At 41.9% G+C, this 24,373-nt stretch overlaps 2 protein-coding genes across 2 annotated transcripts in view; one reads left to right on the top strand and one right to left on the bottom strand.

Moving 5' to 3' along the window:
- Window positions 1-18,784, top strand: part of gucy2ca (guanylate cyclase 2Ca) — a 29,565-nt gene extending 10,781 nt beyond the window's left edge. The window contains exons 6-27 of the mRNA XM_033644173.2: window positions 587-686; window positions 835-946; window positions 1,043-1,187; window positions 2,802-2,887; window positions 2,967-3,084; window positions 3,218-3,299; window positions 5,084-5,177; window positions 5,305-5,367; window positions 5,486-5,557; window positions 6,010-6,114; window positions 8,612-8,698; window positions 9,517-9,649; window positions 9,773-9,910; window positions 10,301-10,389; window positions 11,529-11,620; window positions 12,152-12,310; window positions 12,550-12,742; window positions 12,965-13,139; window positions 15,381-15,479; window positions 15,581-15,675; window positions 15,804-15,880; window positions 16,073-18,784. Coding sequence (XP_033500064.1) covers window positions 587-686; window positions 835-946; window positions 1,043-1,187; window positions 2,802-2,887; window positions 2,967-3,084; window positions 3,218-3,299; window positions 5,084-5,177; window positions 5,305-5,367; window positions 5,486-5,557; window positions 6,010-6,114; window positions 8,612-8,698; window positions 9,517-9,649; window positions 9,773-9,910; window positions 10,301-10,389; window positions 11,529-11,620; window positions 12,152-12,310; window positions 12,550-12,742; window positions 12,965-13,139; window positions 15,381-15,479; window positions 15,581-15,675; window positions 15,804-15,880; window positions 16,073-16,280 — 2,522 coding nt within the window. The 3' untranslated portion in view covers window positions 16,281-18,784. The remainder of the gene's footprint in view (window positions 1-586; window positions 687-834; window positions 947-1,042; window positions 1,188-2,801; window positions 2,888-2,966; window positions 3,085-3,217; window positions 3,300-5,083; window positions 5,178-5,304; window positions 5,368-5,485; window positions 5,558-6,009; window positions 6,115-8,611; window positions 8,699-9,516; window positions 9,650-9,772; window positions 9,911-10,300; window positions 10,390-11,528; window positions 11,621-12,151; window positions 12,311-12,549; window positions 12,743-12,964; window positions 13,140-15,380; window positions 15,480-15,580; window positions 15,676-15,803; window positions 15,881-16,072) is intronic.
- On the bottom strand, window positions 18,387-23,615 carry LOC117268870 (uncharacterized). The gene is made up of 3 exons (XM_033645606.2): window positions 23,298-23,615; window positions 22,615-22,818; window positions 18,387-18,956 (listed from the first exon to the last, which is right to left on the bottom strand). Exons 1-3 carry the CDS (start codon window positions 23,395-23,397, stop codon window positions 18,634-18,636), a joined length of 627 nt encoding a protein of 208 aa, XP_033501497.1. The 5' UTR covers window positions 23,398-23,615; the 3' UTR covers window positions 18,387-18,633.
- Window positions 23,616-24,373: the final 758 nt, after the last annotated feature.

Below are 24,373 nucleotides of genomic sequence, written 5' to 3'. Positions count from 1 at the left end.
GAAACTAGACTAGCACCATTTGATTCAAAGACAACAACTTCCGTTTTACTTTCATTTATATTAAGGAAGTTTAGCGCCATCCATGCCTTAATGTCCTTGAGACACTCAAACAGGGGTGTCAGGGAGCCATTGTTGAGCCTTTTGACGGGCAAGTAAATTTGGGAGTCGTCTGCATATAGGTGGTAAGTGACGCCATGTTTCTTTAAGATAAGACCAAGGGGCAGAAGATACAGCGAAAACAAAATGGGCCCCAAAATAGAGCCCTGGGGGACTCCACAGGATAGGGGAGCAGGAGAAGATGTAGCCTCACCAATTTTGACAGTAAGAAGGGCAGGGTCTCTGCAGAGAAGAGAAATACACTGCCACACAAATCGCTTATCACCTGCCCACTTTTATTGGGACCTATGCCTGGAGCCACTTTAAAATTATCTCCTCCCTGGTGTTTTTATTATACAGTACATGCTAGCTAGCTCTGCCAGACTTATGACGTAGACAGTGACATTGACAGATTGTAACCAGTGCTTAAAAACAGTACACCTCAAACATTTACCTTCTTGTTACAGTGAAACTGATTTCTTTATTTCAGTTGTCATCATGTGTGGGGGCCCTAAAGATGTTGTCTTAGTGAAGGAGATTGTGGGCGACATTCCTCGGGACATGGTGTTCATTCTTCTCGATATCTACAAGTAAGCCTCTCTGTGATTTTACCATTTTGCACAAACACAGTGACCATGAAGCTTCAAAGCAAGAAATTAGAATATACTGTAAAACTTTTAGAGATTTGACATTTTGAATGTACAGAAGTAACAGCAGACACCCTTTACCTTCCCCCAGCCCTGGGTATTATGCCAACACAACATCCAGTGAGAGTATGCAGGATGTAGTGGTGGTTACTTTGCCACAGAGGAAGTATAACAATGGATCAGACCCAACATACAATGACACGGTGAGAAGCAACTCAAACACCCAAACAAGACTGCTTAGGGAAATATGTTTTGCATAATTTTGACTTTTTCTGTTTGTCGTTCTATCTAATGAGCAGATCAATGACTATGTGGCTGGGTACCATGACGGGGCTCTGCTGTTTGGCAAAGTGCTCAGAGAGACGATTCTCAATCAGCGACGCAACAGGGGATCCAGTGATGTGCCGCTGAGTGACAATCCTTTTGGAAATGCCTCTTTTGAAGGTGTGTATAATCTGTGAGAATTCAAGGTTGGCAACACAATGGGAGGCAGAAGAAACAAACCTCTTCTACACAGGAGCAAGACACGCAGACTTTATAGTCATCTAGCCTCTTTTTGTTGTTGTTCTGCATCTGTCTGTGATCGTTACACATCTCTCTGTGGCGTTGTGTCTCTTTGTGGTAATTTGAATCTCTTTGCAGTCATTTTATGTCTCTTCATGGCTGTTTTGCTCCTTTTCATAGTCGTGAGTCTCTGTCTGTCTCTTTGTAGGCGTTTTGTGTCTCTTCCTGTGGTTGTTGCGTGTTCATTTGAGTGACGTTTTGCAGGTGAGGGCCAGGGAGGCCTCTGATACTTTGGGCCCATGGGCCTGTGATTGGAAGGCCTGTCCATTAATTCATCCATGCTAATATGCCCACTTGAGGCTGGCTCCATGAGCAAGTCAGTCCCCACAGATCCCTATGTTAAAATGCCCAACTTTACAGCAGAAATAGCGTTGTCCAAAAAGCACCCATTTATATGTGATCGAGGCTGAAAATTGTGTATAAATAAGGGTGTGGTCACTTTGACTGACAGGCTGTCAACAAGGCACCTTGGCTTCCTAGTCAGAGCCACCCCTCCTCCTCCACAGCTCCACCCTCTCATCCAAATATGGTCACTTCTGGCTCCAAAAAACCCAAGATGGCGTCTGCCAAAATGCCAAACTTGAGGTGTTAAAATGCGAGTCTACAAACCGATGGGTGATGCAACAGTGGCTACATCATTAATGTAGCTATATGTTAGTGCACTGGAAAAAGCCACAGGTCATGAAAAGAGAATAATCATCATTCAGTTGTTCGGATGTTTATTGAATTATGCAGTTATGTGTTGGTAAAACTCAATAGGCTCGAGGTGGTTTTGCACCAAACAAATACAAATTGCAAATACTGTAGATCACTATCAATTGCTTTCAGAGAATGTCACATCACAGTGAAGACTTTTATGACGGGGTTTATTGTTGTCTGATAAAGCAGTCATGCAGCAATTTGAAAACTCTATATCTGTGTATGAGGTTGCTGCAACCACTGAAATTGCCTTATCTGCTTTCATGAGTGTGACAAGGTGATATTAGATAAAAAAGAGACAACCAAATTGATCCAGCCTTTTACACAGTGTCCAGGATCGTATATTATTTGTTCTCTTGGGTTACATGCTTTACCTTAAGTTACATAGGTTAGGTTTTGGAAAGTTAAAATGCTTCATGGGTCTCCTCAGTGCCGACCCTAGCACATCTGCCCAAGGCGACTATACGTGAGTTTTACCCAAATTACTGGCTCCTGATTACGTGGATTATGAATTCCGGGTAATTATTTTAATAGGTATGGTGTAAAAGTTTGGGGTAAAAAAATTCTAACAAAGTAATCTTGATTTAAGTTTAACTTTTTCTTAATTTTCAAATCCAAAGCATCGTCATAAAGACCCCTCCTTATGCAGATTTTTGGACGCCTTCCACAACTAATATTTTGTAGTGGATCCAGCTAAAATACAATTACTTTGTAATTATTCAATTTTGAGGAAATTAAAATGCAAAAATCTTTGTTTTGTGTGTTTATGTGTTTATGTGTGTTTGCTTCATGCAGGTATGGGAGGACACTATATGCTCGATGAGTACGGAGACAGAGACGCTAACTTCTCTCTGATTTACACATCAACTATCACTGGCAAGGTGAGACAACTGTCCATTGAGCAGTTAGTACACTCAGTGTGAAGACTTGTTTTTATACTTTGCCTCTGTGTGTCTTCAGTACGAAACCCTGTCAGTGTTTGACACAAAGCGAAATAAAACCATAAAGATGGACCCAAACCCCGCCCTGTACTGGAATGGTCACCTGCCTAGTGACATACCTATTGTGCCGTCAGAAGGTAACACACACACACAGATGGTGTAGAGGTAGTGTGGACAGTGATATGGTGCTTGACTCTTAACTCCATACGACAAGTAAAGTAAAAGATTTTTTGTCATTACCACTGTGTGTTTGTGTGTGTGTGCTTCCAGGCTTAAATATGCAGGATGTGATTGTGATTGTTCTCAGTCTCAGCGTTGTCGTGGTGACAGTCATCGCTCTCATCTTCTACAGGTAAACAGCAGACACACGTTTCACCGCTGTATCACACGTGCTACATGTAGAATTTTAGCATCAGTAAAGCTGATTTTAACAAGACGAAGCATCAGTTGCTGCATCCAGAGAACAGGAAGATACATCAGTTCTGCCTAAAGCGTAAATTGTCAGCAACCTGGTCTCACTCCCGGGGCGTTTACAAGATGCCACTTGGTCAGTGGCCCTCGGCCTCAGATATATACATACAATGCACTCGAGCATTTGTATAAGACACACTGGGCTCTCAGCCAACTCCAGTGTCAACCCTGGGTCCAACAAGCACAGGACTTTGACCCAGGAGACCAATGTTTGTGTTCCATGTGAAACTAAAAGTAAATGTTGTGGTACTTTGCCAAATCAGTCGACTAATGTTACTAATGTCAACCACGTTTTCCTAACACTCTATAGAGGAAATTTGCTTTCAGAGTCTGTACGCAACAGACTGTGTTGTCGCAGCAGAGCATGCACCAACCAGCAGCAGCAGCAGCAGCAGCAACCCTGACCAAGAAGTTTTGTACCCTAAACCTCACTGCTGACCCTTTCTTAAGCCCCTTTTACACTGCCAGATTTTCCGTGAATGTTGAGCCATTTTGCCGGCAAGCTGCGAGCGTTTAGACACACAGAGCCGGATTGGCGAGTTGATCTGAGGTGCCCAATTTTCCGCCTCGTAGGGTAGTCATATTGGTGGAACCCTTTTAGTTTAAACAGACCGAGGCGGCCTTCTGCAATGGGAGGGGCTGTTGATGACGCCGCACATGCGACCCACTGGTGGTGGATAAACAGGAAACAGCTGATAGCAGGAATGAGCAGCTAGTAGCAAGAGGGAAACGCAAACCTGACAGACACAGTAAAGATGAGCAACTGGGGAGACAAGGAATTGCGCGCCCTCCTTGCTGTCGCAAATGAAGAGGCCATTAACCGTCAAGTGACGGAAACGGTGAAGAACGGGCCGACTTAAGAGAATTGCCGAAGGACTGACCAGCTGCGGCTTCCCTCCCACGTCACTGTTTACGTCACATGCTGAGCTACACGTTTTGTTACTTGCTCACGCCCCCCATTGCCCTGAAAAAGGCGCATTCTGTATAAACAAAAGTAGGTAGGCGGCATTTTGCTGCACTCCCTGATTTTGTTTTTATACTGCCAATGCTGAAAAAAGACTGATTGGGCTTTCCTGCAAATTTGCACAATTCCTATCTAAAAAAGGCTTTAGTCACATGAGTTGACTGACATTACTAACATCAACCATATCTTTTCTTAGCCAAGTAGTTCTGTTGCGTAAACCTAACCGTCGAACCCCTGCCTCAAGATACATCTTAAAAGGTTAATAATGCCAGTGACTTCTGCCCAACTGTCGAAGACCACACCATCAATATGATTCGTTTTATTAAAGAAAAATATTACTCATTTCTATCCACTTTGTCGAATGTGCTGTGGGGAAGCTTTGTCAGTGAATCAGCCATAGCACCGGGGCATGAATCAAAGAATACGAGAGTGGAACAGAGGAGTGGGTGAGGCAGGTATTTGTTCAGGAAGTGACACGGCTCAGGTGTGGTCCTGCTCCTGAAATTCTGCTAGATAGCTTCCAAATATAAGATCATGTTGTTGTCAGTGACAAAATGTTCACTGATGGTGGAGCAACAGCAGATAATTTTGATGAAAGCTCTGGAAACGGAAACACTAGAAGAATCAGCTCCTCCCACTTATATTTCCTGTGCTCAGTATGCATGTATTTACTTAGTGTGTGTGCATGTGTGTAACGTTAGGCAGAACAGGAAGGAGCGTCTCATGCAGAAGAGGTGGGCTCACATCAACCCGCATCTGATTGGTCCGCTGGATGAGAAGGAGGTCTCTCTGAAGGTAAACAGCCTCAACAGTCACCTACATTCACACCTCATTTACAGTAATTAACTACAATGTGTACTATTAGATATTGTCTACTTGAAATGTTATCACATCCAGATAAGTGTGTGCGTGTGTGTCACAGATTGATGAAGATAAGAGGAAGGACAGCACATTCTTCAATCACAGAGGCCGCTATGACAAGAAGGTACCACCACTCCAACACCCAAAAACCAACATTTAGTCATAACAAGAACCAAAAGAAAGAGATGATTGTGTGTTTTCACTCAGCGTTTAAATGCATCTTATTTCTCTGTATTCTTCAGCCTGTGATCTTGAAGGAGCTGAAGCACACAGACGGAGACTTCAGCGAGGACCAGAAGATAGAGCTCAACACTGTAAGACACCGCTGTGTTACGCCTCATTTTTTAAAGGAAGCACTTCTGGTCAACCTACCTCTGTGTTTTCCTAGTCTTTTGGCTCCACATTAGATTTTAAAGCCAAACTTGGAGCCAATTTAGGATTTTCCCAGCCATGATAATTATTTCTGGCTTTGTTAGTACATGACGAAATTAATCTTCCTGCTAATACATTTTATTTTTATGTTTGTCTTCATGATAAAATTAAAATAATGTAAATGAATGAGCATTTTCCTCTCTAACATTATACGAAGTATGAGTCACTTTTAAGGCATCAGTGTTTCTGGGTTTACATTACTTCTGTTTGTGATTTGGGATGTTACAGCAGGACAAGCATGTTTTCCAATGCTTTTTTAACCCTTTCTCTCCAACTCTGTCCCTCCCAACCCTTCCTGTCGCTTCCTCCTTGACTCCATGTCTTTACATCTTAGCTGCTACGAATAGATTACTACAACCTGACCAAGTTCTACGGCACGGTGAAGTTTGAGTACGGTGTGTTTGGGGTGTTTGAGCTCTGTCAGAGAGGCTCCCTCAGGGTAAGAGCAGACCATCACTCACACCGTCCCACTGTCTAACTTACACTTTACCTGAATATCAGATCCTGCTGGAATAAGAGATTTGTTTTTTCTGCAAACCACTGATACATTAACATTTATACTTTTCATACATACATCAATTTTGCTGAGCTGGGTTTTTAATCAAGTCAAGGTAGGGATGGTAAATGGCTTGATACCTGGGCCAAACAGCTGCCAAGAAGACCAACAGGGGTATTTTTTAACAAAAGCTGGGGACATTTCCAGGCATGGTTGTGGTGACAAGTGCAGTTATTTTTAACAAGAGTTTGGGACATTTTCAACTGTTGTTGTGGCGATAAAAGTGGGATGTTTCCAGCCTTGATTGTGGAGATAAAAGTGGGTATATTTAATGACAGTTTGGGATGTTTCCAGCCTTGATTGTGGAGATAAAAGTGGGTATATTTAATGACAGTTTGGGATGTTTCCAGCCTTGTTTGTGGAGATAAAAGTGGGTATATTTAATGACAGTTTGGGATGTTTCCAGCCTTGATTGTGGTGATAAAAGTGGGTATATTTAATGACAGTTTGGGATGTTTCCAGCCTTGTTTGTGGAGATAAAAGTGGGTATATTTAATGACAGTTTGGGATGTTTCCAGCCTTGATTGTGGAGATAGAAGTGGGTATATTTAATGACAGTTCGGGATGTTTCCAGCCTTGATTGTGGAGATAGAAGTGGATATATTTAATGACAGTTCGGGATGTTTCCAGCCTTGATTGTGGTGATAAAAGTGGGTATATTTAATGACAGTTCGGGATGTTTCCAGCCTTGTTCGTGGTGATAAAAGTGGGTATATTTAATGACAGTTCGGGATGTTTCCAGCCTTGTTTGTGGAGATAGAAGTGGGTATATTTAATGACAGTTCGGGATGTTTCCAGCCTTGATCGTGGAGATAGAAGTGGGTATATTTAATGACAGTTCGGGATGTTTCCAGCCTTGATTGTGGAGATAGAAGTGGGTATATTTAATGACAGTTCGGGATGTTTCCAGCCTTGTTCGTGGTGATAGAAGTGGGTATATTTATGACAGTTCGGGATGTTTCCAGCCTTGATTGTGGAGATATAAGTGGGTATATTTAATGACAGGTCGGGATGTTTCCAGCCTTGATTGTGGAGATATAAGTGGGTATATTTAATGACAGGTCGGGATGTTTCCAGCCTTGTTCGTGGTGATGAATGTGGGTATATTTAATGACAGTTCGGGATGTTTCCAGCCTTGATTGTGGAGATATAAGTGGGTATATTTAATGACAGGTCGGGATGTTTCCAGCCTTGATTGTGGAGATATAAGTGGGTATATTTAATGACAGGTCGGGATGTTTCCAGCCTTGATTGTGGAGATATAAGTGGGTATATTTAATGACAGTTCGGGATGTTTCCAGCCTTGATTGTGGAGATATAAGTGGGTATATTTAATGACAGTTCGGGATGTTTCCAGCCTTGTTCGTGGTGATGAATGTGGGTATATTTAATGACAGTTCGGGATGTTTCCAGCCTTGTTCGTGGAGATAAAAGTGGGTATATTTAATGACAGTTTGGGACGTTTCCAGCCTTGTTCGTGGAGATAAAAGTGGGTATTTTTTATTGAGAAAGTCAGGACATTTCCAGCCATCATTTTGGTGACAAAAGCAAATATTTTAAGCCAAAACATGATGCTTCCCTAACTCTTACCAAGTGTTCTTTGTGCCTAAACTTAACTACACTTTAACCACTGCAGTGTCACAACATACAATTGAAAATTTAATATAAAGAAACGTAAAGTTCCAACATATCCACTGCATATAAAGCGTACAAATGTAACATGTCTGTGGTTTGCAGAAAAGAACATTGCCAACATTTATTCTGTAGTTTGGGTTGGCTTGAATTAAACACCTGGAGCATGTATCCCAAGATAGTCTGATCACTGTGTATATTTTAAAACAGATCTGGATCCACATACAAAAGAACCCCACAGCTAAAAACAGTTACTTTTATTTCATTAAAATAACAAAATGAGTGAACTTTGCAGCTTTATTTAAAGTATAAACGATTTCCAGTTATATATTTGTTTTGTCTTGTAACTTTTTACAGCCTGGCCGACTATAATGCATCTATAGAGACCTTGATTACTGTCATAATTGTTATTTTGTTCTTATACTAATTCTATTGTTCTTCTTTAATTTCCATTGTGGCTCGTGCTGCACTGCATTTAACTCTATTGTGTCCTGTGGTGTCTTCATGTCACACAAACATGCTGTTTATGACAGCTCAGTGGCCTCCTTTCTTCTCAGCTAACAATTACTTTACTGCTCATTTGATAAGTGCTTGACACACAGTTTAAAGAGCACTAATAGCGCACGTATAAATGCACGTTATCACACACACACATACTTGTGACAGAGTTCCATTAACTGAGTACAGCATGTAATAATGGTAGTAAAAGTGATAAAACATGAACTTCTTTATCTGCCTTTTTTTCCAGTACATTCTGAATGACCGTGTCTCCTACCCAGATGAAACCTTCATGGACATGGAGTTTAAGATATCAGTCATGTATGACATAGCAAAGGTATTGTTTGTTTATGTTTCCAAAGTATGTATGGGTGTATCATGTATTCATTCACTTGAGTGTTTGTTCATTCAGCTGTTTTCTATGGAGAAAACAAATAAGAAAACAGTACGGCTGCCACTTGATTTTTTTGTCACTCCTTCTGTGATACTTGATATGGCCATGATTTGTTTTAAAGTGTTTTAAGCCCAGTTCAGACCAAAGATTCAAGATGACACAAAATCGTTTTAAAACGTTGCAGAGAAAAGGTTGCAGCAGCGTGAACTGGCCGGTCTCAGCTCGACTCAAACCAACTGATCGTGTGTCCGGCGACTCAGCATTTCAAGTTCCCAGTGGCTGGTTTTAAAACATAGGGCATGTCATCTGTTTCAACAAACGAAGTCAGAAGATGATGTGTTTGCTTGCTTTGGCAGACAACAGCCCTGCGTCCCTGCTGAGCCTGATTCCGTCTCATTCACATCCCCACAGCTGTCACTGATTTATCAGTGCACTGGTTATTTAAATTATTGTGGCATATTTACTTTGAATACATTCCATCTGAAGCTAATGTCGTTTTATTTTTATTTCATCATAGTAGAAATGCAACTACAGCCAGTATGTCATTAACAAGAGATTAACGAGATACAGATTATATTCAGCTACAAAATAAGACTGACAAGCCTTGGCAAGTTATCACTTCCTCTTGTTGTGAATCTTCAGTCTGAACTGGGCTTTAAAGATGCTAAAGCACCACTCAGTGCATTTCAAGGAGAGAAAGGTCAAACAACACATGAAACCCATTTTAAAAACACTGTCGTCTTGCTTATTATCTTCTACAGGGCATGTCATATCTCCACTCCAGTAACATTGAGGTCCATGGTCGCCTCAAGTCCACCAACTGTGTGGTCGACAACCGCATGGTGGTCAAGATCACTGACTTTGGCTGTCACACCATCCTGAGCCCAGGCAGAGGTAAGACTGAGCGTTTCATCATCACTGAGGTCGATTATTAATGTCAAAACTGGGAATAGAGTCAGCCTCTCCTCTCCTCTCCTCTCCTCTCCTCTCTTCTCCTCTCCTCTCCTCTCCCCTCAGACGTGTGGACGGCCCCGGAGCATCTTCGTAAAGATGGCGTGTCTCAAAAAGGCGATGTCTACAGCTATGCCATCATTGCTCACGAGATCGTTATGCGATGGACCCCGTTCTTCACACAGCGCTGCTCTGACCGTCTTGGTAGGCCAAGATCATTTTACACACCATTAAACAGAGATGAACAATAAAATAAACTTTCCCTGTCAGTACGAGACACTTTACAGAAGGGCTGCAAGAAAGAGTATTGCAATATTGACTCTTCCACTTTATTTCAAATATATATTGCTAGTGTAAACATAATGAACATGGCTAGCTTCTTTAAGTTTCACCTTGTTACAGTATTGCAGTATATTAAATCATGACCTCTGTTTCATGATACATAATATATGCCAGATTCTTGCCAATATTCAGCCCTACCTTACAGTAAGATGGGATGTTGATGCAGAAAGCTTTGACCACACAGACTCAGTGATCATCCTCAGCTCTTAGCCCTGCTCACATTAACTATCTTAATGCCATCCAATTCCTCAGAAAAAATCCACAGAGTGCAGTATCCCAGCGGGACGAACTTCTTCAGGCCTGACCTGAACTTTGACTACGCATCAGAGAGGGAGATCGAGGTAAGAAAAGCCACCAAACATTTTGCTGTTATAGTAACACACTCGGTTTATAAACTAAAGCTGCTCATCAAAGTTTAGTAAAGGAAGCCATATGCTCCCCTTCCTCTTTTTTAGATAATACATCATCGCAACATCTCTTTCCAGCTCAGTGGCCTTGTGGTAGAGTTGCCGCCCTGAGACTGGGAGGTCGTGGGTTTGATCCCCGGCCGGGTCATACCAAAGACTATAAAAATGGGACCCATTGCCTCCCTGCTTGGCACTCAGCATCAGGGGTTGGAATTGGGGGGTTAGATCACCACATGATTCCTGAGCGCGGCACCGCTGCTGCTCACCGCTCCCTCAGGGGATGGGTCAAATGCGGAGAACAAATTTCACACACTCAGGTGTGTGACAATCAGTGGAACTTTACCTTTTACCTTTACCTTCCACAGATACGCAGATGATGCACCGCTCTACCTGTCTTTTAAACGCTCTGACACCAGTAAATTAGCTTCTTTTTATAGTTGTATATATATGACATAAAAAGCTGGATGTCTCAAAACGTCTTAAAATTTAAATCTGAAGAGACAGAAGCTCTCATCATTGGCCCTGAACATATCTCAAAACAAATTCAGCCCACTCACTCCTAACATAAAATCAGGTGTAATAAAATCTGGACAGTAATTTTTAAAATGTAGCCCTGTCTTGTTTTTACCAGCTGAGGAATATCTCCAAATGTAGATCACCTCTGTCACAGAATAACAGACAAAAATCATAAACGCTCTTACAGTATGTTCTCCTGCCTCGATTGCTGTAACACTTTGTTCACCTGCCTAAACAATCAAGTGATACATCAGCTCTATATAGTTCAAAAGAGAAGAATCCATTTTAAAGTGCTTTTATTCACGTACAAGGCTCTCAGTTATCTGGCACCTGAGTATATAACTGAGCTTCTCACACCGTACCGTCCAAACAGGCCCCTCAGGTCTGCTCATCTGGGTCCTGTAACTCTAACTGTTCCAGAGTCCAGGTTGAAGACAAAGGGTGATCGAGCCTTTTCAGTTCTTGCTCCTCGTCTTTGGAACAGCCTCTCACTGAGCATCAGACCAGCTGACTCTGTTCATCTCGTCTATTATTATTTTCTTTGTGTGTGTATACAGCTGTTCATGCTGATAAAAACCTGCTGGGATGAAGACCCAGAACGAAGGCCAGATTTTAAGAAAATAGAATCGTCTCTGGGTAAGATTTTCAGGTACGTCAACACCGTTCATTTAGGCTGACTATCTATGATCTGTGTAAATCTATGTGGACCGCAGAACATTACGCCCATACGTGTAGGGATCATGAAACATTTACCGGTTTCATGATAAGCATGGTAAAATTAGTATGTGTATCAGGACTTTTATTTTCAACAATACGGTGATAATACTTATAATTGATCATTTTGGTCACTTTACAGAAGGGCTGCAAGAAGTGATATGAAGTTTTGATACCGTTTCAACTCTAGAGTCAAGTTCTTCAACGCCAACCTGGGAAAAGCACAATATTGTCTGAAATCTTGGGCAATATAAATTAAATGCACTCACTTTACTGGAGTAAAATATCACTGTATGCTGTAAACTGTGCATCAAAACTACGAAAAATAGGGGTGTCCACACACTTTTGGCCGTATATGTATGTAATCCTGGTCATTGCCATGACATCATGCTCTCTTACAGCATGATTTATTCATTAAATGACATCAACAGTGATATGAATGTAATATAATTTATCTTTGACATAGTAACCTGCACAACCAGGCCAGTGAGACGTACATGGACAACCTGATTCGTCGTCTGCAGATGTACTCCAGGACTCTGGAGCATCTGGTGGAGGAGAGAACCTCTCTGTACAAAGCTGAGAGGGACAGAGCCGATCGCCTCAACTTCATGCTACTTCCTGGGTAAGTTTGTACTGTATCTGCTGATGTGTGTCAGAGGAAACATGTTCAAAGCGACACTGATTTTTATTTTACAAAGGATTTTTACAAAGGACAGTAAATACACTTGCACTTGTATCGCGCCTTTCTCGTCCTATGACCACTCAAAGCGCTTTAACGTAAATGTAACTGACAGATATTTTAATGTTACTAGAATCCATCAGTTAACGACAGTATTGTCCGCTCTCCCTGTGTCTTCTCAGCCCAGTGGTGCGTTCACTGAAGGAGACGGGCAAAGTGGAACCAGAGCTGTTTGAGGAGGTGACCATCTATTTCAGCGACATAGTGGGATTCACCACCCTCTGCCACTACAGCACCCCCATGGAGGTGGTCAACATGCTCAACGACATCTACAAGAACTTTGACAGCATCCTCGACCACCATGATGTCTACAAGGTACTTCAGAATGAGTCCTGATCATCTGCTGAGGAACTTCTGAGAATAAATCAAACCACTAGCATTAGCACACTTTAGACATTTTGATTGTGTCCCTATGTCCCCTATGGCCCTAATACTCTTTTATAAGACTTAGATTGTTATATATGGTAAATTATGTTTTTACTTTTTTCATGTTTACTGAACACGGTACAATGCTTTTATCTACTTTCCATCCCTCAGGTTGAGACAATAGGAGATGCGTACATGGTTGCATCAGGTTTGCCCAAACGGAACGGTGACAGGCACGCAGTGGACATCGCCCACATGGCCCTGGACATCCTGGCATTCGTAGGGACTTTTCAGTTGGAGCACCTGCCTGGCATCCCTCTGTGGATCCGTATTGGCGTGCATTCAGGTAACAAAGCCATAATTTTTGCTCATAAACGTTGCATCAGTATATATTATAGCAATAGAAATGCTTTTATTGTCACATAGAAGTGACAATAAAATTTCAAAAGAAGCGTTCACATGATTCACAAAGCAACATAACACTGGCACATTTACAAAGATGAGTCAGCCACACAAACAAATATCCAAATAGAGCAGATTTTTTAAATAGCCTGTAGAATTATGAATAAAATTACATTTTCCTTCACACAGTTAATAAAATATTTTAAAAGTAGCCTAGAAATGTTATCACTACTTTTATTTTGTGTAACATTTTACTTTTCCAGTTGTCTTTATCAAAGCACATTTATCTACATCCAATTCCCCCACATACAACATTTTCTATTTTCCCTCATTTTATACTTAATGTGAACTAGTCCATACCCATTGGTAGCTTTGTCACCTTCTACCTATGCCAATCCTCAATGCCTATGTGCAGTTTCACATAGATTGACCACGTCAGTGAGTAGAAAAAATTGGGACAGAATGACTGACTGACAGTTTCCATGATTATGTACAGCATACCATACCATGACTTAGTCATACCAAAAATTAGAAAAAAAACAACATTGGTCCACAGGGGGAGCCACAGCGATCGGTCGCATTTTAGCCATTTGTAAGCATTTTTCTGTTGTTATAGCGCCACCCAGTTGCCAATTAGAGTTACATTTCTCCAGTCACCTTGAGGCGTCCTGTTCTACATATCTACCAAGTTTAGTAAAAATCCATATGGCGGTTAGGCCTAGATAAGAAATGAGCTCTCTAGCGCCCCCATTTTGTTTGATGGGGTCAATATTGGAGGGGTCCCCTCAGATTATGTGTGGTCATATGCCTACAAAGTTGCGTGGTGATGGGTGAAACCCTTGAGATGTTATACACCTTTATGTGATGAGCCACGCCCTCCACAATATTCATTGCCTTATAGAAGCTCAGTTTTAGTAAGTTTTCCAACTTTTGCCAAGAGGGAACTTTAGATATTGGTCCCTAGATTATGTTCACCCAGTTTCATGCAGATCGCTCAAACTTCCTAGGAAGAGATCAATTTGAAGTGTTTTCGAAAAATTCAAAATGGCAGAAAATCTATATAAGCGGAAGTTATGGGTTCTTGAGGCAAATGTGTTCCTCATGAGGAGAGGCATCTCTGTGCAAAGTTTCATGTCTCTGCGACATAAGGGGCATGAGATATGCCCATTCAAAGTTTGCAGTCGGTTGCTATAGCGCCCCCCTTTGGCCAATTGATGTAATATTGCTTCATTCACATCCTCCCATGACCCTCTACCACTGTGCCAAATTTCACATGGATTGACCAAGACAGTGAGGAGAAAAACCTGGAACAGACACACACACAGAGTTTTCGTCATTATATAGTAATAAGATGTGTCTTCACATGTCTGTTGGAGAGGAGTGAGTCAATAGTGATGGCTATATGTGTGAAATAATTTAAAAAACACACAAGGTGGCAATAACACACCGTAACAATGTTAGTGATTAAACTACAAGAAGAATGATCATAACTCAGTTTTCCTTCTTGTGTGCAATGATGTTACTGACATCTAGTGGCTGAATAATAGAAATGATCGGCTACAGATAAGCCAGACACCAGCAGACACACCTTTCTCATTCATGTCATCATCATAGATGTTAAAAATGATCAGAAATGTTTAAGATAAGGCAGACTTTATTTATACCGAGGATACATGCTGTGCACCAGTTGTAACTGGTGCGGCAGTGGCTCAGTCCATAGAGACTTGAGTTGGGAACCGGAGAGTTGCAGCTCAAGTCTCTCCGGACTAAATATGGAGCGTTGACTGATAGCTGGGGAGGTGCCAGCTCACCTCTTGGGCACTGCTGAGGTGCCTTTGGGGAAGGCACCAAACCTCCAACTGCTTGGGATGCCTGTCCATGGACAGCCCCCTCGCTCTGACATCTCTCCATTTAGTATGCATATATAAGTAACAGGGTCAATTATACAGCAGTAATATGTTTCAGTTGGATGTTTGATGTCCAGTTTCTGTACCCCTATGTTCACCCTTGGGGGTACCTCACCTTTAAAGGGATGTCTCCCATTGTGCCTCTCCCCTTTTGCTGTGAGAGGCTCGAGTTATGTGGTCTTAACTGATGGAGGATTTTGTTTTTACATTCTTGCTGTCTTGCTTGCCTCCAAAGATATCTGGGCCTCTTCATATCATATATGTGTATTTGTGTGTAGGACCGTGTGCAGCAGGAGTGGTGGGGAACAAGATGCCTCGCTACTGCCTTTTTGGAGATACAGTCAACACTGCGTCACGCATGGAGTCCACGGGCCTGCGTAAGAGATGACACACACACCATACAGTATTTTAACCAAGTTACATGATTGATTCTGATCTTAAGAGACTCTCGTGATTCTTTCTCATGTCATCTGTTCAGCTCTGAGAATCCACGTCAGCCGGTCCACCATCAACATCCTACAGAGGACAGACTGCAAGTTTGAGTATGAACAAAGAGGAGAGACGTACCTGAAGGTTAGCCGGGTTTGCTTTGGCTTTTTATGTTCTCATCTATCCTGGGATTTACATCAAATGTGAGCCATACAAACTGTCTTTACTACTCTTATTTCCTGTGTGTGTGTCCATGTGTACCTGACTGACAGGGTAAAGGCAAAGAGATGACATACTGGTTAACAGGAGTGACTGGGGGGAACTACAACCTGCCGACACCTCCAACAGCGTGAGTGAAACACAATGTCAGCTACATTTTCTCCAAACACTAAAAAACACAGTTTATTAATATGTATGCATATATTAATGTATAATGTGATGATGATTATTACCCACCCTAATGTATGAGTTGAGAAATTGTAGAAGCCTATTCCCACATTTGCATCCATAATCTAAAATAATCCTCTCATCACTGACTCAGGGAGAACTTCCAGCGGCTCCAGCAGGACCTGGCCGAGATGATCGTATCCAGTCTGGAGAGCCGTGGAGTTGGAAGCGAGAGCTTTAAAATGAGGAAGACCCTGTCCACCAAAGTGCGCCGGAGGGAGACCAACAGCAGCCTGCAGGGGGAGAACCAGCCAGAGTACTTCCACCTAGCTGTCACTGACAACCCAAGCACCTACCTGTGATGAGAGGAGCTTTACCACCAAGAGGACATTGTAGAGAAGTGTCAGATTTTACCTGCCTGAATCAACACTGCTGGGTTTCTGTAAGTGACAGTGGAGCAGCGGTGGAACAAGCAGGCGTGTTTAAAGTGAGACTTTATTTGTTAATGTAATTATAAATGTGCCTGCCATAGGGTCTCAGTTCTCTCTTTGCTCTTCGACACTTTTTCACTTCAACACCGCATTAGATGAACAGTTTATCACTCTATTTTTTGATAAAGGAATACTTCACCCCCAAATGATCACTGAGATGCCACTCACTCACCCCATGTTAGGTTGAATCTGGGAAAAATGCTTCCACGGTGAACGAAGACTCCAAAAACTGAGGATATTCTCGCTGACTTGGAAAAATCAACAGCAACAGCATCCGTTCACAAACTCTTACACAACTTGTGCAGTATAAACCAAGTCTCATTTATCTGATGTATGTAGCTGTCCATTAAATCTAGAGTAGAAGGGACACTCCTTCGAGGACAGCATGTGCACGTCTTGGCCAGAGAAGACAGATGGTTTGAAAGAGGCGTGAAAGAAGACATCTACGTTAAATTGGAACGACCATCGTTAAACAGAGGAGGTGGCCTACGACACCACTTATCATCCACCTTCAATGCAGTCTTGGGATCCTTCCCCAGACGACTTTTCACCCTTTCACACCTGGACCCATCTGACGCTAACGACACACATGATGGTCAGGTGGGTCAGCGACTCACACGTGACCTTAACGACTCTGTAAGTGTTCCCCCCCACACAGAGTCCATTAGAGCTGAAGAAGCCTCTTGGTTGAGAGGTGAAGCGTCTTCAAGGAACTCAAGCAAGTCCAGTTGCCTCCGATCTAGCATTTAAGGTAATGGGAATATGTTAGTGCAAACATTTCAACCTGTAAGTTGTCTGACTGAAATACTAATGTTTCTGCAAAAGTACATGTGTTTGTGACGTAGCAAGCATACGACTGGATAAATGAGACTTGGATTATACTGTTTGAGTTGTGGAAGAGTTTCTAACCAATGTTTTGCTGTTGATAAATGTGTACCCCTATGACTTCAATTCATCTTTGGATTCTTCGTTCACCGAGAAAAGCAAAGCTTTTTTCCTGAGTTCAGCGTAACACAGGGTGATGAATTGACATATGAATGCTCATTTGGGAGTGAAGCATTACTTTAAACCAGTGGTTCCCAACTGGTCCAACCACAGGGTCCAGATTTCTCTTTAGTCATTCATTCGAGGTCCACACAGTTTAATATATTTGACGTCACACTTGTGTTTGGCCATGTTGTGGAGCTAGTTTGCTGTCTCTGTCAAGGAGATGTCCGTTATTCACTCACTCTACAGCAGGAAACGGCACTTCAAAATAAAAGCTCTGTGCTGTAAATTCACTGCACTTAAAAATAAAGTGTGGTTTTACAAACTTGACACTTTAAGAGCTCACTTGCAGTCCATTCAGAATGAACCTGCGACCCACCAGTTGGGAACCACTGATTTAAAATGAAAAATCCACCCTCAGGTACTGATTGAATATCATTTAAGATGTTTGTTTCAGTAACAAATAGTAAAAGTGGCCTAAAGATGAGTAAATCTGCCAGTGTATGTTTTGATACTGTCACTAGGGGGCACCAAAGTGACATTTTCCCATAAAATAATGGCTATAAATTGTACCTGGAAATGTGTTAGGAGGACTTTTCTTATTTCTGTTTTGTAACACATAACCTTCCTGCCCTGTGGACAGTGATAAGTCACAAATAGCTATCATCACACCTACATGGGTCTTAGTGTGACTCCTCCTTTGAGATCTATTTAAAAACAACACAATCCTAATGCTGATACTGAGTGTACTCTTCTTGACTGTACTTTGAACAGGTCTCCGTTTAGGTTTAGATGTTGCCTGCAGGAAGCTCACTGATTGAGAAAGATTGACATAATTATTTACCGTGTAAATAGCCTTTTCTGCTGCAGAGACAATGACACTATATCCAAGCAGTTCTTGTCGTAATATAGCGGAGATCTGAGAATATTTCTCTTTCACAACACAACAATGCTACCTTTGTTTTCAGAACATCAGAAATGTTTCTGTGATGATTTTGGTTTTGTGTTTTATTAAAATATAGCATAAGATTCAGAGCAGTTTGTTTGTTTTGTCTTTTAACAACACTTTGCAGCAAAGTACACGACACCATAAACAGTCTTACATGGTATTATTGGACACCAATCTACATCATGACACTTGTATTCATCAAGCAAGGCAGTGAGATAAAACAACAGCAGTAGAAAATTGTTTTAAAAAACATGTTAGAAGATTATCCACACACACACACACACAGCCCTACACAGTTTTAGTTGTAACTAACGCGGTGCCACCCAGCTCTGTGGCAGGAAGTGGGATGCGGTGTTCCCTCATTGTGCTGCACGCAGGCGGCCCTCTGCCCCCCTCTGTCCCAGCATGTTTTGCGGGGTCTCTGCATGCAGTGAAGCCCTCCTCCCACTTTGAGCCTGTCTGGGCCCCCAGGTGCAGGTGAGGGCAGGGTGAAAGGGCCCATGCTGCTCCCAGCAACATCTCAGCCTGACCGTTTCTCTCTGGAGGCGGCAGGTGGATTTTGGCAGGTGGCTCTGTTTTCTGAAGAGGCTCCTGACGCCGTTCTGCGTCCTCTGCAACACAAACAAGCGAAACATGAGTGTGTCACTGAATATCTAGTTTGAGTTCAATATATTGTGTGACAGGAGCTCCTTGAACAAACGTTTGTATGACTGAACTGGAGCTCTCTTTACATATCAAGAGAGCCACTCAGTATGCCGTGGCAGGGAGTCATCGGTCATGGAAAACCTGGAAGAATCAGTAAAATCCTTGAAAGTTTTGGAGGAGTTAGGGAATTTTGTTGTGTGTACCAAAACTAATTGTTATAGTAATCTTCCATGTGATGTAACACAACTGCAAATGTATTTTCTGTATGTAGCTCTAATATGCGGCGATGTGAGACATTTTGTTGACCATCTCGTATGTTTCTTCATTTTCTCCCCACGTCACATCTCCCTACATGTACGCCAGCTGGCTGAAATTCATTCAGTTCAAGAGAAAAATAATGTCGTGACAGTGTGATTTATAATGTAGGGTCATGAATCCCAAAGTTTCCATACCTATGCTATGCTTCACAAGTACTTTTAAATTGTCTTGAAAAGTCTGAAAGTCTTGAAACTTGTGGAGTCCAGGGACCCTGCAAGGGTTCAGGGGGGTCCATAAACATTTTCGATGTTCATGAAATTATCATGGTCACGATCATCTTTTTCGCACAAAAGCCTTCATAGTTCAACTTTTAAATCTAATATAGTTCATAGATTAGATTTTAATCTAACAAATCTATGACTATTCTCTTCCCAGCTGGCCCAGACCGACCTTCAACATTGAAATATGGCTACAGATCACAGTGTAAAAGTGAACCACCACATCACTGCTGATTGCCACACAAGACAATGAATATAAAGGGAAACTTTGCTGATATTGAACCAGCTGTGTGGCATCACAGTGTGTATTTATTCATACATTTATAGAACACTAATTCCTCCTCTTAGTCGACTTCTGTCTAAAACACCTTTTCACCATTTTAGGATGAGCATCAGACTCCTGCGTTACATCATGTGTGACACAATGATGTGTTTCACAGCAGCTAAGTGGGCAAAGCTGAATGTCCCCACTCTGCTAATCTAGTTTTTGACATTCCTGGCTGTCCCATGGATAAAGGTCTATTGACAGACAATTTACTCAGTGAGGACAAAACCATGCTGTTGATAAAGTGAATCTTGTTCCTCCTCAGTCCTGAGATTTAGTTTTATTTAACGGGGTTAAGACTTCCATTCCAGGAGATTAAAGTTATGGTCATGATTACATTGGTATAATCATGACCATAACATAAAGCAGAAAAGCTCGGGCAGATAAAGGCTTTCATCTGCACAAGGGTCACTCAGAGAAGCCGCTGTGCATAAAGGCATGCTGATCACATGACTGTCAGGGTTATTTTTAAATTCAAGATTTAATCAGCACACTTTTACATAGAGCCGTTATACGACAGAGTGCACGCAATCCTGCTGCTGGTGCCTCTCTATGTATCTTTCTGTCAGTTTAAGTGTTTGTAAGGTTGTGTGAGACCTCATTTGTCCTGCCTAACCAAAGGATGTGTGTTGAAACCAGAATAGCTGGTAAGAAAGCGGGGCTGACCCATGGGACGTCTGAGAAGAAGAGAACAGAAACTGTGGAGTTTCTACTGTGATGAACGTCACACTTCATCACCTGCCTGCCTGCAGCCCTACTTCCTCCGCACCACTCTCAGACGCCTGCTCTACATGTCAGATCCTCGCCTTGCAGTAAGAGAAATGGCCGCCACTGGTTGAAGACTTTAAAAAACGACATGGTGTCGTGATGTAAAAGAAGTCACGGAAATAAGATTTAACCCAAAACCTGAAGGATCAGCTGTTATCTCTGCAGTTAATATCTCTGGCTCTTTAGCAATACACTCTGACGAGACTATGTATTATATTTCAGCAGCTGCTTCTATAAGGAGAGTTTAATCTGTTTAGGTGTTTAAACTTCTATAATGACACTGATATTTTCAAAATAAAGCCACAGATAGTTGATTTTTACACGCAATATTTCAAAATGTATCTATTCAATGCAAAAATGCTTCAATTTCTTCAGCGTTTTCCCAGAAACCTCACTCTGAAGCTTCTGAAAGAGCATTTAAAGGTCCAGTGTGTAGGGTTTAGGAGGCTATATAGGGGGTACAATCACCTGGAAATAAGTCTGTTTTCATTACCTTACAATGAGCGTTTATATCTACATAGGGAGCGTGTCCCCTATGGTGTACTGCCATGTTTCTACTGTAGCCAAGGGCGGACAAACCAAACACAGTGTCCACCAGGGACGATTGCTCTGAGAGGGAGGCTGAACTTGCCCTAAAATTTCATAGAAGAAATGGTCAAATATGCACTACTGAATTTACATTAAAATAAGAATTTACATTGCATTAAACGTGCGCTAAGATGCATTTCACACCACGACTATGATGTTCAAACATCAGCTGTTTATCACCATTTTTCAAACGCGACCTCCCTGTCATACATTCTCATGTCAGTGTGGTGGACGCAGAGCCTCCAAGCATTCCTATGAGACAGCGCTGAGCAGGTTTTTTTCATGCAGCAAAGCGAGACGGTCATTGGATGAATGCGACAACATTGTCACTTCCTGGGAGGCTCAGCTTCCCTGGGACCTAATGGAGCGGTAGGCGGGAGAGGACATGGTGTATGCATGATGATTGGGGGAATTGTCTAAAAGGCTGAACCCCTTTGTGATTGACAGCGCTTTGGAAATACACACCGGCATTGTTGCATTTCGAGCTCAGTCCCAATGTGGAACTGCTTCATTCAGCGTTTTGCTAGATTAAATCAGTGGTTCCCAACTGGTGGGTCATGGTTTATTTTCAAATGCTGTTTCCTGCTGTAGATTGAGTGGCTAACTGACTAGTCTGGGGCCGTTAGTGGCAGTTTTGGTAAGGTACCGGAACCAGGGCGAGTGAGACAGGATCCGGAATTTGATGGATGTGCTTTTCCGTCAAAATAAAAGCACCAAGCTAATAAAAATGCGGTGAAACTTTTAATTTAAAGAATATAACTTACAAGAAAAGCCCCAAGCCATTAAGTTAATCGATTTTCTTACACCCCTCATCACCCCAAATCGATGGTGCGTCAGAATTTAAAGTTTTACTTTGGTGAACACTTTTACTTTGGTGAATTTGGTGAATTCTGCATCCGCTCTCTAGACCGGAACCAGAATCCAGACAAAATTCAGAGTGAATAAAAACGCAAACTAGCTTGACGACATGTTCAAATGCAGGTATGATGTTGAATATATTATAACTGACCCACTGCTTCATATGGTGCGTACAATACTAAGCAATATTTGACAAGGATTCATGGGTAACAGATAGCCTAACATCAGTGTTGTGTACTGTATATTAATTTATTGTTATTTTGTCTTACAAATAGGCTTGCTATAAATTATATTTGCTCATAATGTGTTAGAGTCATGTTAATGTATTTAATTGTTGAAAAAAATGCAGTGACTCTGAGGACCTTCTAAGGCTTGCAGACCTCCTGTTGAAGACCCATGATTTCAACAATTATTCAACCTCTCCAGAAAAGTCAAGACTAACAGAATGCTGAAGCTTAACAGTCAGCTGCTAAGCATCCTGGGATATGTAGGCCTTTATGTGAACCTTGATCAAATCAAATAAATCATTTAAACCCTCAGTGTCCTTACCTGAGATGCTGATGTTGCGGGTCTGTCGCTTGTATATGAGAAACCACAGAACCAGAGCCACGATGGACCCCACTGTGGCCAGCACCACAAAGATCCACAGAGCCGGATTTAGCAGCATCACTGAATCGGCCTCAGGTGACCGACTCAGTGATGCTGGGGGTGGGGTCTTGGCTGTAAATTGGACCAAATCAGCCAGGGGCGGCTCTAAGGGGAAAACAGATGGATGAAGTACCTCAACAGAAAAACAGTTCACATTCTCAACAGCTGTAAACACCACATTGTAAAGAACATGAGCACAAACTGGGGTTTATTAGCATTAATTGTTTATTAGTTCCTCACTTGGCAATAAAAATAATACCTAAAATGTTTATTTAAGACCAGCAGATCTTATCTTAAAGCAGGAGCACTGTGCCTCCATCTTCAACTGATAGATAATGTAGTTTTTTAACTGTGCACAGATGTAGTCACCTGAACGCTTTACATTACAGAGGAGAAAAAGCAACTTATCTGTGAAGTTTTAGATGGCCACAAGGGTTCAAGTCAACATCAGAAAGTCAAACTTGGTCCAAATCCAAGACTGCCTCAGAGAGGTTTTCAGACTATAGAGAACATCTGCGCTCAGGAGGAAGGCAGGAGGAGGATTTTTTAGAAGAAAAAAGATAAGTAAGTTCGGTGAGACTCACCTGATGGTGGATCAGGTTCAGGTCTGGTTTTCCTCACGCTTGGGAAACATATACTGAGCAGGCTGTCCCACTTTTGGCGAGGACCACAGTCCCTGCCCATGGCTGAAGCAATGTGGAGACCTGCTGCTGTGTTACCCTCGGCTAAACTTGTGTTTGTGACACGAACCGAAAAAACAGTGTAGCTGAAAACAGATCTGTGAGGCACAGAGGAGGGACGTGACGGGAGAATTTATGAGATGAATGCAGAGTGTCTAACAGACGTTTCACTTCCTTCATTTCATAGGAAAGGGTGAATCACTACATGTGTCCCCTGGGGCAGAAAGGCAGAGAGAACTTAATGCGTTTCTGTTTCAAAAACAAAGGGGTCCTGGGAGGTCATGTGACCTGCAGATAAGATGGCTCGCCAACTTTAATCCATCTTCCTCATACTTGTAATTCAGCAACCAGTCACTGTGAACGGTTAAACCTCCTTTCTATCATGGGGGATGGTTTTAGAGACAAAATGGTTCCAGAACCCACGAAAGACGAAGTGAATTTTGAGTCACTTAACCCTTTCATGCATGAATTACTACGACCTCAGTCAAGATTTTTTTTCTTGAGTGTTTTATTCCTCTTTAGGCATGAAAAATTAAATTATGAAGTTCATTTTTACATGTCCACTGTTTAAGTTTTCAACTTAAGAAATACAAACCAGTTTAAAAAATGATAAATAATCACGTGAAACTATAAAAAAAAGTGTTTTTAATGCTGCTAATGTTAAATTAGTGTGTTCACATATTCTAACATGTTCATATACTGTTCAATGCCATGCAAAGGCGTTGAACTCTGCTCCTGACTCCTCAGCATCTCCCCTCTCGCTTTCTACTAATGGATGAAAGGCTTAGCTGGAAGCCACACATTAAACATGTGCAGTCATAAACAAAGCAAAGCATGGATTGCAAGTCCCTTCACACTCTCTACTGTTGTCTAGTCTTGCCATATTTACACTATTGTGCTGAGGTGTGGGGAAACTGCTATAAAACTTCACTACAGTCACTAAGCGCAAGTTTAGCCAGCTGAATGAGGACAGGACAGAA

Source organism: Epinephelus lanceolatus, chromosome 18, assembly GCF_041903045.1.
Source record: "Epinephelus lanceolatus isolate andai-2023 chromosome 18, ASM4190304v1, whole genome shotgun sequence".
In the NCBI taxonomy this organism is placed as follows: domain Eukaryota; kingdom Metazoa; phylum Chordata; class Actinopteri; order Perciformes; family Serranidae; genus Epinephelus; species Epinephelus lanceolatus.
This window is presented reverse-complemented; position numbering and strand designations above follow the sequence as displayed.